Genomic DNA, 19684 nt, shown 5'->3' on the forward strand with positions numbered 1-19684 from the left:
TTCCACAATTATATTGTCTGGCAAAAACAAATAAGGGTAGGTGTATTATGTACTAAAATACAGGCTGTCCATACTTTAAAGCACCTCTTTGCAATACTAATAGTCACAATAAATCTAAAATTTTCCTAACACTAACCACATATATAATACTGCAATAACTGCAGTATACAGTCTTATTTGCAGGTTATACAGTCAGGTCCATATATATATTGGGACATTGACAGAATTTTCATATTTTGGCCTCTGTTCACCACCACAATGGCTTTGAAATGAAACAAACAAGATGTGCTTTAACTGCAGACTTTCAGATTTAATTTGAGGGTAATTACATCCAAATCAGGTGAACGGTGTAGGAATTACAACGGTTTCTATATGTGCCTCCCACTTTTTAAGGGGCCAAAAGTAATGGGACAAACTAAACAATCCTAAATCTAACTTTCACTTTTTAATACTTTGTTGCAAATCCTTTGCAGGCAATTACAGCCTGAAGTCTGGAACGCATAGACATCACCAGACGCTGGGTTTCATCCCTGGTGATGCTCTGCCAGACCTCTACTGCAAATTTCTTCAGTTCCTGCTTGTTCTTGGGGCATTTTCCCTTCAGTTTTCTCTTCATCAAGTGAAACGCATGCTCAATCAGATTCAGGTCAGGGGATTGACTTGGCCATTGCATAACATTCCACTTTTTAGCCTTAAAAAACTCTTTGGTTGCTTTTGCAGTTTGCTTCGGGTCATTGTCCATCTGCACTGTGAAGCGCCGTCCAATGAGTTCTGAAGCATTTGACTCAATATGAGCATATAATATTGCCCGAAACACTTCAGAATTCATTCTGCTGCTTTTGTCAGCAGTCACATCATCAATAAATACAAGGGAACCAGTTACATTGGCAGCCATACATGCCCATGCCATGACACTACCACCACCATGCTTCACTGATGAGGTGGTATGTTTTGGATCATGAGCAGTTCCTTTCCTTCTCCATACTCTTTTCTTCCCATCACTCTGGTACAAGTTGATCTTTGTCTCATCTGTCCATAGGATGTTGTTCCAGAACTGTAATGGCTTTTTTAGATGTTGTTTGGCAAACTCTAATCTGGTCTTCCTGTTTTTGAGGCTCACTAATGGTTTACATCTTGTGGTGAACCCTCTATATTCACTCTTGTGAAGTCTTCTCTTGATTGTTGACTTTGACACATATACACATACCTCCTGGAGAGTGTTCTTGATTTGGCCAACTGTTGTGAAGGAGTTTTTCTTCACCAGGGACAGTTGTTTTCCGTGGTTTTCTGTGGTCTTCCGGGTCTTTTGGTGTTGCTGAGCTCTCCGGCACGTTCTTTCTTTTTAAGAATGTTCCAAACAGTTGATTTGGCCACACCTAATGTTTTTGCTATCTCTCTGATGGGTTTGTTTTGATTTTTCAGCCTAATGATGGCTTGCTTCACTGATAGTAACAGCTCTTTGGATCTCATATTGAGAGTCGACAGCAACTGATTTCAAATGCAAGTGTCACACCTAGAATCAACTCCAGACCTTTTACCTGCTTAATTGATAATGAAATAATGAGGGAATAGCCCACACCTGTCCATGAAATAGCTTTTGAGTTGATAGTCCCATTATTTATGGTCCCTTAGAAAGTGGGAGGCACATATAGAAACTGTTGTAATTCCTACACCGTTCACCTGATTTGGATGTAATTACCCTCAAATTAAATCTGAAAGTCTGCAGTTAAAGCACATCTTGTTTGTTTCATTTCAAAGCCATTTTGGTGGTGAATAGAGGCCAAAATATGAAAATTCTGTCAATGTCCCAATATTTATGGACCTGACTGTATATGTCCCAGTATCAGAGCTGGCACAAGCACCTTGTATGACCCCTCTCTCAGGCCCTACGTAACTTAAGGTTCCTTTCACTGCACTGCACCTGTTCTTTTTCCCTCACACACATACACATACACATCTTACCGTGTGTTAATCTGGGGCTTGGAGGCATCTTCTCTTCCTGTCAGACTGGGAGTGTGGGTACAAGCTGCAAAATAATAGTCCAACCTGTGCTCATTAGTGACATGGTGAAGCTGAAGGCTTTATAGGTAAGAAACTCCTGGCTGACACCCCACCCCTGCCCTCCTCCCTCATGTCAGTGGCCAAAGCTCAGTTTAGGACTAATAGTATGTAATTCATGCTGTGTTTTAGACACCCTGCAAAGTTTTTGTGCTGTTTAAAACTGCCTACAATAGATTCACCAAGTACTTGTGCTGGCACTGATTCTAACAGCATCTAGATAATATCTCACTTGCATTGATATGAATACCAACCTTGTAATACTGTAGACTCCTGCTTTACATCTGTGGGATTTCACTGTTTGACATGAGCTGGAAGATACACTGGTTGGTTAATTCAGTCTTCTAGGTTTGTGGGATGTGCTTAATATAACACTAGATGGGAAAGCAACTGTAACCATTTTACCAGGCTAACAGCCTCATTTATCAATGAGTGTATCGCTCAAAACTAGTGATAAATTTCACTGTGTATGATAAACGGTGCTCCAGCCAATCAGCTCCCAACTGTCATTTTTCTAACAGATGACAGTTGGGAGGTGATTGGCTGGAGCACCATTTATCATACACAGTGAAATTTATCACTAGTTTTGAGTGATACACTCGTTGATAAATGAGGCCCTTAAGTGCTGCATTCCGTGTTCACCTTATGGCATAACTGATTTAATGCCATGGGCAGGCTGTAGTCCTCCAACTGTAAAGGTCTCTCCCGCTTCTCCAGTCCAGCAGCTGGAATCAATAGTGATGAGGGATCAGTTTCCATTAAAGTGATATCATGTGGGATACTTTAAAAACATTCCCTTTAATATGTGTAAATATTTAAATAAGTAGGGAGCTTAGATTTTTATGGAAAATTCTGAGAATGAAGGTGTTACTGAATAATTAGAGAAATATAAAATGAAAAGTAATAGAATTTGTAGATGACTCTTTCCCCTCTGTTATCTTATGCACAAATTAAAATTTTGTGAAAAACACCTCACTAACATTAGTATGAAATACTGATTAAGTTACATATACTGTATGAATCACTATAACTTTGCAGAGAATGTAGACAATAAAGCACACCTTCATTTTTACATCTCATTTAAGGGAAGATAAACTCCACTTGTGATTATGAAAGATGAAAGTTTGTGAGACATAAGTGAACATATATTTTCTTTTTTTGTTTTCATTTTAGGGTCCAAAAGGTGATCAAGGTCCTATGGTATGTAACACATTGTATTGTCCTAAATGGGAAGCTATATAGATAGAAAAGGACATGACAGAGTTCCAACTTAATCTATGTTCATAACATTTTTATACAATGTTTATAGTAATTAAACCCTTTATTTGCAAGTAGCTTTCCAGAAGAAATGCTTTTTAAAGGGTTAGATTATTTATTATAATATAGATACTAACCTAACAAAGTATATTTGAAGTGAACGCTGGCTACTTCAGTATTTATCCTAGTGTTGTTTCTTAATTTACTACGTCCCAGAAACTCATTAGCTGGGCTTCCTTCCTAACATGTTTTTATCATTCCATTGCTGTGTTGGCCAAGTAATATTCTATCCTCACAGGTGACATGCAACTGTTCTTCCATCAGGTGTACTGTTGAATTGCACTCCTTACTTCTAAGATTGGCACTACTGCAAAAATAATATTCTCCATAGGGCAAACAAAGTGGATATATTTCTCATGCTTATATCAGTAGACAAGCCACTGAGGTATACGGGTGGAAACCTGTTTATCTGCATCTCATTTGTATTTTATCATTTGCTTAAAATAAATATTAATAATCATAAGAACATGCGTATAGTATTAAAGTATTTATGTAATGAGATATTTTATCAGGAAACCCATTAATCAGAAACTTGTAAAAGCTAAAATGAAGATATTAATAACTGTTTCTCTCACATACTGTATATACAGTACACACACACACACACACGCATGAACACACACAAAACTCATGCACGCACATGCAAACACGCGCACACACACACACATGTAGTGCCTCATCCTAAAGCCACTGAGCTAAAGTATTTATTGATAAAGGTAACACTAGGGAGTATAATTACTAAAAGTCGATTTTGGTCAATTTATGGTCGATGTTTGTTCGATTTTTGTTCGATTTGGTGTTTCAGAGTCTAAATCACACATTTACTAACAGTTGATTTTTTACATCTTTTTTTTTAAACAATGTCAAAAATGAATCTCTAAGACCTTGAAACACAAAATCGACCAAAAATTTACCAAAAATGGAACAAAAGTCAACCCAAATCGACTTTAAGTAAATATACTCCTAAATCACACATTTACTAACAGATGATGTTTTGGCATTGTTTAAACATATTATGTAAAAAAATCATCTGTTAGTAAATATATGTTTAGACCCTGCCATACAAAATTGACCAAAAATGTACCAAAATTGACCCTTAGTAAATATATCCCTAGAGGTAGCATGGCAACAGACTAGGATATGCTGTAAATGGAATTTAATATATATTAGGTATTATGCAACTCTATCCAAAAAATGTTCACTCAATATTCAATGCATATAAAACATATATTAAATACATACATATACACAATGCATAGGAAAATGGAATGGTGTAGCGCTGCTTAAAGCAATTTAAATGAACAGAAACTGGTAAAAAAAAATCCAAGTAACATTTATTAAAAGCAACCTCATCATATTAATATATTTCTCTCTGATCAATCATCCAAAAGTAGCTTTCTGAGCTCGGGATTTCACCTGATATTTCTACATCAACAAAGGAAGGACTTTGTGTTCTGTGGGTTCTCTCTGTGTCAGCTGCTCAACTGGATTCCATTCAGAGTGAGGACTTTGCAAGACCAGGACACGTGGTGCTCTCATATCGCCCTATATTACAGAGGCAACTGTTTTGGTGCTCAACTAGCTCAGATATATAGGCTTAATTTTGAACATTTACCTAGCATACAATGTTATTGGTTTAATAAACCTAATATTTATTGTCAGTACATCTATATGCCCTGACCCAATGTTTGACTGCAGTCAGAATAATATATTGTAATTAATAATTTTGTTTTTAACAAATGTTATTTGGATTAGTTACAATTTTCTGTTGAATTCGATTGCTTTAATCAGTGCTACATGGCTCTTTTTTGTTGTTGCTATTTCTGTTTTTCAGGAGTTTGCATTTCCCACATTTGTTAGCTGCAGATTAATAGCCATTAAAAACAGCTCAATTACCATACTACACATTACCTTCCTTTCATGTGCACAATGCAGTTAATGTTCATTTTACTTGCAATTTATCATTCAATATAAAATACTTTTTAACCATCAATGTGTTCGTGACCTAATAGAGATAATCCACAAGAGCCTAATCAATAGCACAGCTGTGACTATTTTCATCTAACTTGGTAAGACTTGTCTCCAGCTGACCATGATAAATACAATTTCTGTATCTAGGTAACTAACAAAACTATTTTCCTCGACACCTAATTATATTTACTAATAAAAAAAAAGACCTTGCTTTTACAATGGCACATATCAGGTATGTTTTACATTAACCACATCTGATCCAGTGTAAGCCATAATCAGCTTCTTAGAATACCAACCTGGAGGCACATGGTGTTCTCGCAAATTAAAATGAAAAATCTGAGCAATTCAGCACACAGGCAAGTAAGGCATAAACATAATTAAAAGACCACTTTCAGCTTAATGATCTGTAATTCTAGTTTTGCAGCCCCTGTTAGGTTTATTTTTAGCACAAGTATACCTGTCTTTTTCAGCCTGGGCATTTACTGTACGTTTTATACATATATAAAAAGAAAGTACATGAAGGGTTTTGTGTGGTTACGTTAAAGCAAAAGGATTGTTAAATGGCCACAAAAGATCACCTCTTCATGTATTGTTGAAAAGTGTTAGTGTATTTCTTCTTCAATAGTGTATTTCTTCTTCAATAGTTATTCTTCAATACCGTACCTTAGGTCATATTTGCTGACTCCCTGGTTTGCTAGGACTGTCCTAGCTTATAAGGACATTTGTCAATGTTTTCAACTCTGTAATATTTACAGCCACTTGTTGAGTACATTATTCACTTTTTGTTCCATGATGTATAATTGAAGAGTAATGTAGGCTTGGAATCTTTTCTGCAGCACAAAAGTTAATGAAAGATGATATTTTTCCATGACAGATGACAGTTTGCCTCTTTCTGAGACCCAATTTTTGGCGGGAACAATCCAAACTTGGTGGGAAAATCCAAACTGAGCCTGCACATCTCTAATAATTAATTATATGATTGTTTTGTTTATGTCACTAGGTAGACTTGGCTTCATAGAACTCACATTAGAAAAGGAAAACATAAAAATTTCAGTACAAGTTAATTTGCTTTATATTTTTATCAACCATAGCATCCTCCACCTGCAGAGCCCAGGCAAATAGGAGGCTGTTGTTTCTGATTTGAAGTGCATTGATAAAAGAGATCAGAGTCTATGCCTTTACTATAGAATTACAGTTACTTTGTCAAACTGCGTTTACAAACGTGGGAAAGTTCCAATCCTTTTCTGGAAATAGAGAGGCCTTGCAGAGATAAAAATAAATTAAGATGACATCTACTTTGGCAACATAATTTTCTTCATTTCTGCCTTCATGGACTGTGAAGCTCATTAAATACAGCCTCAATTAAACATTCAGAAGTCCTACTATGCTTTTGAACAAACCATTGGCTCTGGGGGGGTATATTTACTAAATAGCGGGTTTTTAAGAGTGGGGATGTTGCCCATAGCAACCAATCAGATTCTAGCTATTATCTTCTAGATGGTTTTGTATACAAATCAAGTAGAATCTGATTGGTTGCTATGGGCAACATCTCTGCTTCTGAAAACGCACACGTTAGTAAAAATACCCCTTGGTGTTATTGATCTAAACTTATTTCCCACAAGCACTATCCAATTTCAGAAAGCTCCACTTACGCTTCAAGTTGAATTAAAGAGCAAACTATTTTTATTTGTAATTTCCCTTAATCTTCTGTCTATGACAGTGTTGGCTAACCTTGACAGTCCAGCTGTTGTGGAACTATATATCCCAGCATGCCCTGCCACAGTTTTAGCATGCCCTAATAGCAAAACTGTAGCAGTGCATGCTGGGTTATGTAGTTCCATAACAGCTGGAGTGTCAAGGTTAGCCAACACTGGTCTATGAAGATGTGTTAAATAAGAGCCAAGGAAAGACTTTGACTTACCATCATCCATATCAGTGTGCCATATGGATTTGAACAGAGCCGTAACTAGACTTTTTGGTGCCCTGTGCCAGAAAGAGCATTGGCACCCTCTCATTTTTCAAAGGGACATAATGCACCCAAAAAAGGGCCATGGCTTCATGGGGAAGGGCCAGGAGATAGGGGAGGCCAGGAGATGCTGGTGATGAAATAAGAGGAAGCTACAAGCAAGAATGATAATAAACAGAAATTTGACAGGCCCAAACAGCGCCCCCTGACCTGTGGTGCCCTGTGTGATGGCATCGGCCGCACTACACTAGCTACGGCCCTGGATTTGAAACACTCCTTCTCCCAGTTGAGTCTATTCTTTATCCATTATAAGATCAAGGAACTGAATTTACAGATAGGAGTTTCATTTGCTAATACATCTCCCCTGCAGGAACTCTGACTTCCCAATATGTGGGAATAGATGGATATGTTTGCTTCTGGACTAAAGCACACATTTAATAAAAGACAATTTTAGATTTTGTTTTTTCAGTGTTAGCAAATGTGTGATTTAGCCTCAGAAACACAGCATCGATTTAAATTGATTTAAAATTGATCAAAATTTATTAAAATCATCATGTAGTAAATATGCCACTTAGTCTTTGCACTATGCCCAAGCTGAATTCAAAAAACATATGGTTGTGTGATTGACAATGTATAAAAATCCAGAATTAATAAAAAAAAAATCCACTTAGAAGTTTGTAGTTAATTGAAGAGTAATGTTGGCTTGGAAACTTTTCTGCAGAGCAAAAGTCCATGAAAGATGATATTTTTCCATGAAAGATGACATTTTGCCTCTTTCTGAGACCCGATTTTTGGCGCGAACAATCCAAACTTGGTGGGAAAATCCAAACTGAGCCTGCACATCTCTAATAATTAATTATATGATTGTTTTTTTTATGTCACTAGGTAGACTTGGCTTCATAGAAACAGCAAGTCTTTTATATGTATAAAGCTGTAAAAACCAAAAGGAAATTCTTAATTATTAACTGTTTCTATGACAATGAAAGATCATTGATCATATATCAAAATTTACATAAACAAAGTCAAGGCCTAAAATAAATAAAAAAGTAAGAAGTAATAAACAATTTCTATGTATAAATGTATACCATAGATCTGTCTCATACACAGTGTAGAAAATCTGTTACTCAAGCTAAGCATGATTGAACAAAATACATGGTAGATAAGGATTGCTTTGACAGTATACTGTAATTACTAATATTGAATATAATTAGATTGAAATATTTATATGATTACTGCTTTCTGTAACTGACATCATTGTTTTTCTCAGATCTATACTTAGAATAAATATATACATATAATTGTTTAATGTTATTTATGTAGTTTGTAGTATTCATTTAAACAAGGGTTCTTATGTATTACAGTATTCATTTGGATGAAATAGAAAGGCAAATAAAGATAAGAATTTGCTATTAGTTGGAAATCTATATACTCAGACACCACATTGTCACTATAGACACTTCTGAGGAAATCACTATGAGTAGATGTTTTACTGTACTGTATATTAATTCTAGATTTCTACACATTGTCAATAAAGAAACCATGTATTATGTGAATCTGACTGGATAATGCTATATATTCATTAATGGCATTTTCACTTAATGAGCTGCATGTGACCCTACTAATTCAGAGAGAAGCTGCTGATCCAAAGGAGTACTCATCCATCTCTTCCTGCTGGAAGCTGCATTCACATTGAGAAGTCAGAGGGCCTGATTCAGAGGCGCTCACTGTTTGCGAGCGCTCGCTCTGAATCTGTGTTTTTTTATTTTTTATTTTCCGCCTCCAGGCCGCTCTCATAGCTGTGGGTGACCACCCACAGCTTGTGCGAGCGGCCTGGCGATGGTCGCGTGATGGTCGTGATTCAGAGCCGCTCGCTGTTTGCAGAGTTTTTTTTTTTCCTGCTCACTAAGCTGTGGGTGCCCACCCACAGCTTGTGCGAGCGGACTGGAGATGGTCCCGATTATAACGACCATCGGCATTGCGACAAGACCCTGTGGTAGAGTCTCGGCTCCCGCAAGCCCGAGTGGACTTCCTGCTTTAATGGAGCAGGAAGTCCACTACTGACATCACGAGTGATGTCAGTAGGGCTGCCCACAAATGCCAGTCACTCCTAAGGGAGCGCCTATGTTTGTGCAGCCACTCCGCCTACAAAACAGGGCGAGCTGTCAATCGACATCGACAGCCGCCCCGTCTTGTAGCCAGCCCCGGAGCGACTGAACTTCAGTTGCTAGCTGGGCCTCGTGCATGCGTATGCCGGAGGCGGTGCATGCGCAGGGGCCAAACATCGACCCGCTTGCGAGCGCTATGCGGCCCAGAGTCCTTAGTGAGCTGCAGATAATCACTTTTTAATTTGAGGTGTCAGCTGCGGTAAGCTTGTATTTATAATTTTACCAGCAAGAGGTTCATACTGTATTTTAATGTGTTCTGTTGTTATGTTAATGATAATTCTGAATTGGCCAGCATTCAGTCTCTAATATTTCCAATATTATCACCTTGAGACTCTGAGGAGTTGATGCAAGATTAAATGCAAGTCAATTTTGCAGATGCATCTTGGGTGTTTTTGCACTGTCCATGTTTCAAAGCCAAAAACATGCAAGTATGAGAGATGTTGCCTCATACATAACTCTGTCACACCTCCACTTGGTTTCTAAAAGGACATAACTGAGTGATAGTGGTGAGCATGTAGATATAGTTTAGCAAGGGTGTGTAGACAGCCTTTTGGGCTATGCTGAGTTTTGTCCACACAGCGTTACACAGATCTTTCTCACCAGGGATAAAGCTGGTGTAAGTAACCACTTATAATGATGACTGCATTGAAACCAAGCATAGTTATAGGAACAGCCTGGTCACAGAGTTGTATTCAAGTCCATATTCTGGATAATTTCAATATTTACTTCTGTGCACGCAATGAGGGTGCAATTACGGAGGAAGTGTGCTGCTCATCTCAGCATCAGCCCCTGAGACCATAGATGGTTTGTGACTCCACTATAATCCGTTCATACAATGATGACCTGCAAATGGAGATCTATCTAGGAAGGCTGAGTCATTGTTGTGGGAGTGGCCAAACTGGTGACAGAAGAGGCCTCTTGTGCAAGATGTTCACAAATATGCACAAATTGGATTGAGGGGAATGTGCATGTGGTTTCCTCGCTTCTTCCTTATGCAAACTCTTTTTTGCCCTTGCCCATTAGGGAGCTGTAGAACTGCAATCTGATTTTCTGGAGGGCACAACTGACAGCCCAGTCAAGTAAAGCCACTATGCCTCACACATGGCTTTACAGAATAATGGCAGCTACATGCATGAAAGGGAGCAGTCAGCTCAAAGACTCATGAAGAGCTGGAAAAGCCATTCCTACCCTTAAGATAGGGTAGGAATGCCTTTTCAGGAACCAAGATCAGCCAAAGAAAAACATAGAATCATCTTTATTAATGTGTTAGGAAGCTGCAGGTAAGAATACCCTAAGAAAAAGCAAGTGGAAGGTGGGATCCATTGGAAGTCTCCAGAGCAGCCTCAGGGGGTACTCCGGTTAAAGGTATGTGTACAAGTACTTCAGCAGGCTCTGTTTAGCAGTCACAGATGTCTTGGGTCAGTAGAACAATGGTTGTGAAGACAAGTGGTACAGGAGTGGTTGGAGATATCAGTTCTCAACAGAAGTTGTAAGGTAAACACTGCTGATAAGCCAAGGAGCATATTCTGTTACATTTGGAACTCTGTCAATCCCAGCGAGTAAGGTCCCAATTAACCAAAGAGCCTCATTGAGTTTGCTGGTGAGGGAGGATCATAAGGGTAGGAGAGTAGGGTTATATTCTTCCGTGGACATCAGGATGGTAGGCCAAAGAACTGTCCACCTCCCAATAAAGCCCAAGGGATCACCAAACTAGCCTTTCAGGTTCTAGTAAGCATACCAGGTACATGTAAGCTCCGATGAGCAGGGAGCTGTACTCCAACGCATCGATCTCATAGGACCCCTGGCAGTAATGGCCTGGAAAGAATGAACGCATCTCCTAGAAGAAGCTCTTTATCTTATAATCAAATATACTGGTAAAAACAATTTACAGTACCAGCAAACTGTAGAAAAGTTTGAATACTACATAGACCCACTGGAACACTTCTTTTCTCTATTCCAATTTCTTGTTTACTTTCCATGTTGTCTCCAAAAAATAAAAGCAGTTGGTCTTTTTTAAACGAATCTGAATCCAAAGAAGATTTAATTGATTCTTTCTGAATTACTGCTGCAATGTCCTCAGGTGTCTCATTACCTTATTTAAACGTAAAATCCTACAGAGCAGTGAAAAACGTTGTGATAAATGACTTTGTTGGCTCAGAATTTTTAAATGAAAGTGAAATGAGTTTGGGACTATAAATCAAAGGTACTGGTACTTTAAAACCATGTCTATAGAATACATGCCTGTCCTGTGTGTGCACAAAATAAAGTCTCCTATCAGTGTGCTACACAACATGTACTGTATTTTCCTTGCATAAAATAAGACCTGGACTCGCGTCTCTTATTAATGATTTATCACCTTCAAAATGGTTCTCAGTCGGTTGACTCATAGTTTTAAAAAGAAATGTCTAATTCTGTTGCTTTGCAGGTGTTTAACTATAGCGAGCGGATTTATTTTTGTCTACTTATGCATGCTCATGAAATTGTCTCAGACTGAAGAATTCAGGTCGTGACTATTATTGGAAAACATTTTAAAGGAACTGTTCTTCTCATTGGCCTAACTAGACTAGACTGTAAGAACAATATTTGAGGTGCTACATTTTCATTCTCTCAATAATTCATAAATCTACCTACGTCTTCCAAACTGGCAGCCGGCTGAACATTTCCGGCTGCTGGTTTGAGTAAGCTTGCGAGTGTTTTGATGGTGATCCAATGCTGAGTTTTCTGTTGCAGCACTCAGATCTGCAGTGCCTGCAATAGACGTTTTCTATCCTTAGATGCCTTCTGCGGCATTAGCATATTAGCTGTACGGTATTGCACAGCCAGTGCATACAAAAACGTTTCAGCTGTGCAATACCGTACAACTATGAATCAGGCCCATTGACTGACCTATCTACTTAAGAATCCATACAAAGGGCCTGATTCAGGTTAGTACCTTAACCTGAAGGGTTACGGACTAACCCAATGGTGGGTGAACTGCGCATGTGCAGGACATATTCTGTGCATGTGCAGAACGAGTCTTGCAATCACGCAGTGCTGAACAGCCACAGCCTGATTGGCAGGCTGCGGCAATTTGGGGGCGAGGTGGGAGTGTCGCCGGCCAGGGAGTGCCAAGGCCAGGATCTGCATCAGATTTCTCAGATGGCCTGAAGCAGCAACCATCACAACCGATGGTCATGATGCTTATCCAATGCTATGTCTTCGGACTCAGATCGCAGATGCTGACAAGATGCGTCTAGTTCCCTATGATGCAGCATTAGAATATTTACTCATCGCTACTGAAACCGGAGCTGCAGTCCCAACTCAGCTTGTACTTCACCACCATCCTGTGAGGCAGCAGCTGCCTAACAAAACTAGGAAAAGTATATATACTGACCTAGGATATTGCGACAAAAAAATCAAACCACCAATTTTGTGAATATTAAGAAAGGATTATGTATTTATCCTAAAAGCACATATAAAAAGCATTAATAATATAAATGGAATGAAAACAGAAGGGACACATACAGTAGGTATACAGATTACTAATTCTCAGATTATGTAAGAATATACGAGGCTATATCCTGTTTATTGATCCCAATAGTTTAAGCTTGTTTTTATGCATATTTTGAAATGTATCAATGTGTCCCGCCATACATTTTTTTGTTCAATTAATATTATAAATGTGTTTTTTCTGTGTTTTTAGCTTAAATAAATTATCCTTTCTTTATATTGAAGTAATTGGCGGATAGAATTTATATATATGTATATATATATATATATATTGGTCCAGTGTATGAGCACTCTTCACATATATGTGTTCTTTTTTTTCTGGAAGAGAGCTGCCAATCTCAAGCAGAGCTGCTATACATATGGCTTCCAGGCTGTGGTTTTTGCACCCTTAACTTTCTCTTGCCTAATAAAACTAGCCTGGGGTTTGCGACCTGTGGCAACGGCCTCACTCTCTTGCAGGGGTGCCATTAGTCCCCACATCCCATGCTATCAAGGGCAAATCACTAGTGGCAGAGTGGGTCCACATCTAGGGTGTTTTAGTACAAGACAAGGAGGCACTGTGCCTGTGTGCATAGCTATATCATAGAGTATAAACTATTCCATACCTCCTTTCTTCATAGTTTTCAGACGTTTCTGTATACCTGGCCTTTGGATAAAACTCCATCACCTATATATGACACAGAATTGTGTAACTACACGCAAAGTATTCACATGATGTTTGATGGTAAAGTTGTCTGTGACTCAGACTTTTTCAAAAGAGTACATTGACATACCCATGTGGCATGATAACTGCTATGCCTGTGTTATACTCAATGCTTCTTCTCTGACATCAAATGCATAATATAACCAATCCATACCCAATGCCCCTGGCTGGAACTCACGGTGCATTTTATCTGTCGGAATAATGTTATTATTTCTAGTCACAATTATGGTTAACCAGATATAGTTTAAGTAGAATAAAATGATCAACCATATGTACAAGTTGTGTCTAGAATGTTATGGCATCAAATAGTATCTCTGCAGACATGGCTATGCTTTCCCTAACCCATTACCTATGCCTTCCCCAAACCATTACCAAAATGATAGCTGTTAAACAGAATATACACCTCCTTTTTTGTTCTAAAATTATCTTAATTGTATGTTTAGAGTGACTGAATAATCTTCCCATTTTACTTACAAGTAGGAGTGCTATAGACTTGATTTAACTTTACTATATTTTCATGTAAAAATAAATAGAAAAAATTAGTCTTTAACGATTGCATTGCTTAACTAGAGATAAAATGAATTCACGCTCTATAGCCTTTTCTATATTCACTGTCTGGAGGTGCAAGCGTTCACATCATAATTCAAACATCCTTGCTGCCCTCTTATCCTGGGCTTTGGGTAATATAGTACTTTAACAATGTATTATTACAGTATTTTATTATATCTTTGTGCAGAAGAAAAGTGAATCTTTAATACATTTTGTACATTTTATTGGACCAATGTAAAACATTATTCAAAGGTATTGTTTCACAGGATCATAAATTCCAAATCTTTAGATGCATTATCAGAAAATAGGACTACAGCAATTATATTTTGCTTCAGATAACCCTTACGAAATTGTTGTTCTAAAATAAACATGTAGGAGGATAATTAAAATTGTCACTCAGGCAGCTCTAATAATAATGGAAAAAAAGGTGGAAATGTTGAGTTTAAATTATATGCCATGACAAAAAAGTGACAGATTTATTGTGTGTGTATCTTGTAAATATAAAATTATCCATGTCTGTTTGGTATAATGTAATACAGGTTATACATTAAAGTTCTTTTTTTCTAGGGAGAATCTGGTCCTATGGGACTGCCAGGAATGGAAGGTCTCCCAGGGGAAAAGGTATGAGAAGCAGGTCCTTGTTTTACAGCTTTATCCTTCACTGTGCATGTTGAATTTTATTTTCATAAAAGTGATGTATATTTTTTTATTTAAGAACATTTTTCTAATCACACTGTATCTAGTGGTGTAATGTTGCTAGTTCTTATAATCAATACAGAAATCTTTCTGCTCAGATTGAGTTAAAAATGCAGTATCTAATTTGCATATGCCCATAATCTTATTACATCTTCACATGACCAATGTACACAAATAAACTGCTTGATGGCTCATAAACAAATGGATAGATACGTACAATTATACACAAGAGTAAATCCATCATTATCCATCTGTTTGAACACTTAAACTGGGTACACACTATAAAGTGTATAGTACGATATATCGTTCCAACACAGCTCGGAATGATAGATCATACACATCGCTGTTGCCAGATGTCATTCATTCCATCATCCCATCTGTTGTGCTACACAGCAGATGAAACAATACAATGAACTACACGTATACTTACATCGTGCCGCCGGATTGTACCGTTACATCAGTCACCACATTACTACTGTAGGTCACACCAACGTATGGTGTGTACCCGATGTTGCACTTGTGTACGCAGGTGCGGACAGCTGCGATGGCTTCAGTGGACGTCTCAATAAAAGTATTGGTGGCTCTACCATTAGCAGCAGCAATAGCATACAACTCTGAAGCACACCATTGTTTTAAAGCTGCTAAAGTGCTCTGACCAATTCCATTATTAGTTCTATGCTGAGCATTTCACCTGAAATAGGGATTAACAACTTGCTTACACTTCCAGAGAGTGTGAGCAAAAAAGGAGGGATATTAATCCGTATTCCATATACAATGCTCATTGTGGATTTAGTAATTGAATTGGCCTTGACAATTCACACTTAGGACCTGATTCAGCTTGGATCGCAATTGCTTTAGCGATGCAGTCACAACCTTATCCATGCATAGACGCCCACTGCTGCGAGCGCACACGCAGACCAGAGTACACATTTGGCCACCATAGACCACTTGTGGCTAGTCTGACCTATCACTAATTCTATGAGTCTCTGCACATGCAGAGAGCTCTTGTGCTGCGGAGGTGATCACACAGGCTATATTATGGACGCCCATTAAACGGCCCCCAAACGGTAAGACACACCTGCGTTTTTAAGACCATGCCCCCATCACCTTCCCCAAACATTTGCTAGCTGTCAATCATTTCTGTGCATTCGCTGGCTTGTGGGTGCCATCGTAATTTAATCGCAATGTGAACGCACACATGCTAAAACAGTCCTGGCATTAGAAACAGATTTAATATGTTTCCTGGGGTATTTTCTGAAGGCATTTATTATGACCAGGGGGTTCCTAAAAGCTAGAAGCTTGAAATGTGTTGACTAAATGCATTATCATTTAACATATACCATGCAAAATCTTTTTGCTATAACACATTTTTAATGGGGCACGCATACTGCAAGAGGACTTTTGCATGCTGAATTGATTCAGCACTGTATACCTTCCCATGAGGTTCACTTAACCTCATGCAATAATGTTTACATATGTGTAGAACAAAGACATAATAGAGGATTCAGACTAGAGAGATTAGAAGTGTCAGATGGATTAGCTAATGAATTATATTCTTGACTAAACATTGACAAAATGTATAAGACAAACTGCTGCTCTATGAGCCATAAATATATCATTTGTCTCTTTTGTTTCATAAATAAAGCATGCTCTGGATTGCTAAACAGGATTGAATGTATTATTTGTGTCCTAGGGAGATCGAGGACAAATTGGTCCACCGGGAATTGCCGGAATACCAGTGAGTAGATTTGGCAGCTTTTAAAATTCAATAGTGAGCAATGCCGAAAATGCATATAGATTACAATTTCTCAATAAATTCACCCAACTAAACTGAGCAAAATATATGCTGTTAAAATGTTTCGATTTAATTTTGTATAACAGACTAATTTAAATACTGTATGTCATTATCAAATTGTGTTGGAATGACGTGTTAGGCATGTGTGAGATAACATTAAGTCTCCAGTTAGCTAAACAAATGCTACAGCTACAAAAAATATATGATGAAATTCTTGTAATTTTACTAATGCAGTGTCAATAAATTAACTTCAATACTGCAATATAAAATATCCTCAGAATATAGAAATCTCTCTTTTTGTTTCTACTTAATAAAAACAGTAAATTTATATGACAATGAGTCAGAAGAGAAAGTATAAAAGTCACATCGGTACCTTAGAAGAGAGGTCAAAACTTTCTCTAGCAATAGTGAAGATACTTTAACAAATTTTATCATAAAGTATATGAACAAACAAAAACAACAGCAAAAGCTAAATCAGCCACTTCTGCCCGGTTCAGGACAAGAAGAGTACATTCTCCATGGATGGATCAAAGTCATCAATTGCAAGAGGGTTCATGGAACAGATATAGGGGGAGATGTATCAAACCTTGGAGAGAGATAAAGTGGAGAGATATAAAGTACCAACCAATAAGTGTCTGTCATTTTTCTAGCACAGCTTGTAAAATGACAGTTAGAAGCTGATTGTTTGGGACTTTCTCTCTCTCCACTTTATCTGTCTCCAAGACTTGATACATCTCCCCCATGGTAAATAGAAGAGAACATATTTAGGATTGTATCTAATCAATGTATATTGGGGGTTGAGACACAGTTACTTGGGTGGTGTACCAAGCACTATGTTCAATGTGTTGTTTCAGATCAGTTTTGGTAGCCAGTGGTAGGGTATGAATAATTTTACCCCAGCATGTATTTTTAATTGTATTCATTTTTCAGTAGTTTGTTTCATATTCAGCATTTAGATTTCTACAGGCTGCATTTGTACATTTTTAATTGTGTTTTCAGAAACATAACTATCCACTATCAAATAGTTCATATTGCATAATTATAGTAAGTACTAGATACCATACATCCTTTTACTTTTTTTTATTTGTTTTCTTCCAATGGGATATTTTTATTCATGAGGCACCATAAGGGTTATGTAGTGCTGTACAAGGGGATAAACTGACCCCAGGGCTCTGACTAGGGAAGGGAGGAGGTTATTAAATATAACATGTAAGTGATAGTGCAGCTTTAACCTCATCCTCTCTGAATACAAACTATCTTCATTAACTAACTGATCTTGTTGACATATTAGTAGAATGCATCTTCTAAAGCACAGGTTCTCAAACTCGGTCCTCAGGACTCCAAACAGTGCATGTTTTGCAGGTCTCCTCACATAATTAATAGTGAAATAATTAGCTGCACCTGTTGATCTTTTAAAACATGTCAGTGAGTAATGACTACACCTGTGCAACTGCTGGGTGACCTGGAAAAAGTGAACTGTGCAGGGTCCTGAGGACCGAGTTTGAGAACCACTGTTCTAAACACAGGTTTTTAAACTCGGTCCTCAGGACCCCAAACAGTACATGTTTTCCAGGTCTCACAGAATTACAAGTGAAATAATTATCTCCACCTGCTGATCTTTTAAAATGTGACAGTGAGTAATGATTACACCTGTAGACCTGCCAGGTGACCTGGAAAACATGAACTGTGTGGGGTCCTGAGGACCGAGTCTAAGAACCACTGTTCTAAAGTAAAGGGAAGCTATAGCCGAGTTCGTGAAGTAGATACTGCATCATTGCATACACAAATGGCTACTGTACACATGTACATAATAGAATATTTGCTTACTTCAGAGCATAATTTTTCACTTTTAAAATACAAAAGAATGCTCATTAAACATTGGGTGACCATGCATGCTATGTGGATGGGGCATTGCAATCCTGGAGGACTACCCTCCTGTCATGAAAAAAGTTATGCATATTTGGGTGAATAGGTGCACTCAAATCAATTAAGTAGGGTTAGCATTGATCATGTATCCTAAAGGAAACGTTGTCAGAAAGCACATTACCACTTCAACAGAAACCTTTATGGTTGCAAATGAGCACTCTGTGCAAATCAACTTTCTCCACTACTTGGTAGACCAATTCCTGTTCTTTTATCCACCACTCTCAGTTGCAAAATTACTGTTATTGCACAGAGTGCAGCAAGGGCTGGATTAAAGCTTTGGGGAATTTAGGGACCCTTTGGTCTAATAAATCCATTATAAAAGTGCATCTATATGTAAGAGGGCCCATAAGGGTGCTCCCCTCTATTCCATTCGTTGATGCTCTGGAGAACTGAACTCAAGATCAATTACCCTGGAACAAAGAGTCACAGGACACAATCAAGGTGATCTAGATGGAAGGACATTTGTAAGTAATGTCGTACCTCTGAATTGACCTTACCAGACTGAGACTCTATAGAATAAAAGATATGGGATGAAGTGGAAATCACCACCGGAACTTTTTGGCTTTAGATCCCGTGTTTTCACATATAGGTACTGGTGTACCAGCTAGAAATCTGCGACCCTATACTGGGGAGAAGGGCCCACTCGTGCCTAGAAGGGCAGAAAGACATAAAACGGACAATACAAACACAAAGGATCTCACAGGAGTTATTCTTGTCGCCTTGACCTTCTCGCCCTCTAACAGATGCCTGTAAGAAGACAACAACACTGCAAGGCAGCACCTTATCCTAAACTAAGGGGTCTATTTACTAAGCAGTGTTAGGAGACAGAGTGAAAAGTGATAAGTCAGTGATAAGGTGCCAGACAATCGGCTCCCAACTGTCATTTTTCAAACACAGCCTGTGAGATGGCAGTTGGGAGCTGATTGGCTGGCACCTTATCACTGACTTATCACTTTTCACTCTTGTCTCCAAACACTGCTTAGTAAATAGACCCCTAAGTATGTCACAGGACTACGCTTACCTACAACATCAAACAGGGCCCACAATTA

At 38.2% G+C, this 19684-nt stretch overlaps 1 protein-coding gene across 6 annotated transcripts in view; it reads left to right on the forward strand.

Moving 5' to 3' along the window:
• Positions 1-19684, forward strand: part of COL19A1 (collagen type XIX alpha 1 chain) — a 762134-nt gene that overhangs the window by 638330 nt on the left and 104120 nt on the right. For 5 of the 6 annotated variants that reach the window (XR_015878306.1, XM_088471134.1, XM_088471139.1 and 2 more), the window contains 3 exons: positions 3232-3258; positions 14786-14839; positions 16608-16652. Coding sequence is in view for 5 of the 6 variants with exons in the window: in XM_088471134.1 (XP_088327260.1) it covers positions 3232-3258; positions 14786-14839; positions 16608-16652 (126 nt within the window). In the remaining variant the exon portion in view is untranslated. Of the gene's footprint in view, positions 1-3231; positions 3259-4769; positions 5062-14785; positions 14840-16607; positions 16653-19684 lie in introns of those variants that run through there. The other variant, XM_088471153.1, reaches the window with a different exon arrangement.

The sequence above is a fragment of the Taudactylus pleione genome, unplaced genomic scaffold, assembly GCF_031769625.1.
Source record: "Taudactylus pleione unplaced genomic scaffold, aTauple2 ptg000015l, whole genome shotgun sequence".
Classification (NCBI taxonomy): Eukaryota; Metazoa; Chordata; class Amphibia; order Anura; family Myobatrachidae; genus Taudactylus; species Taudactylus pleione.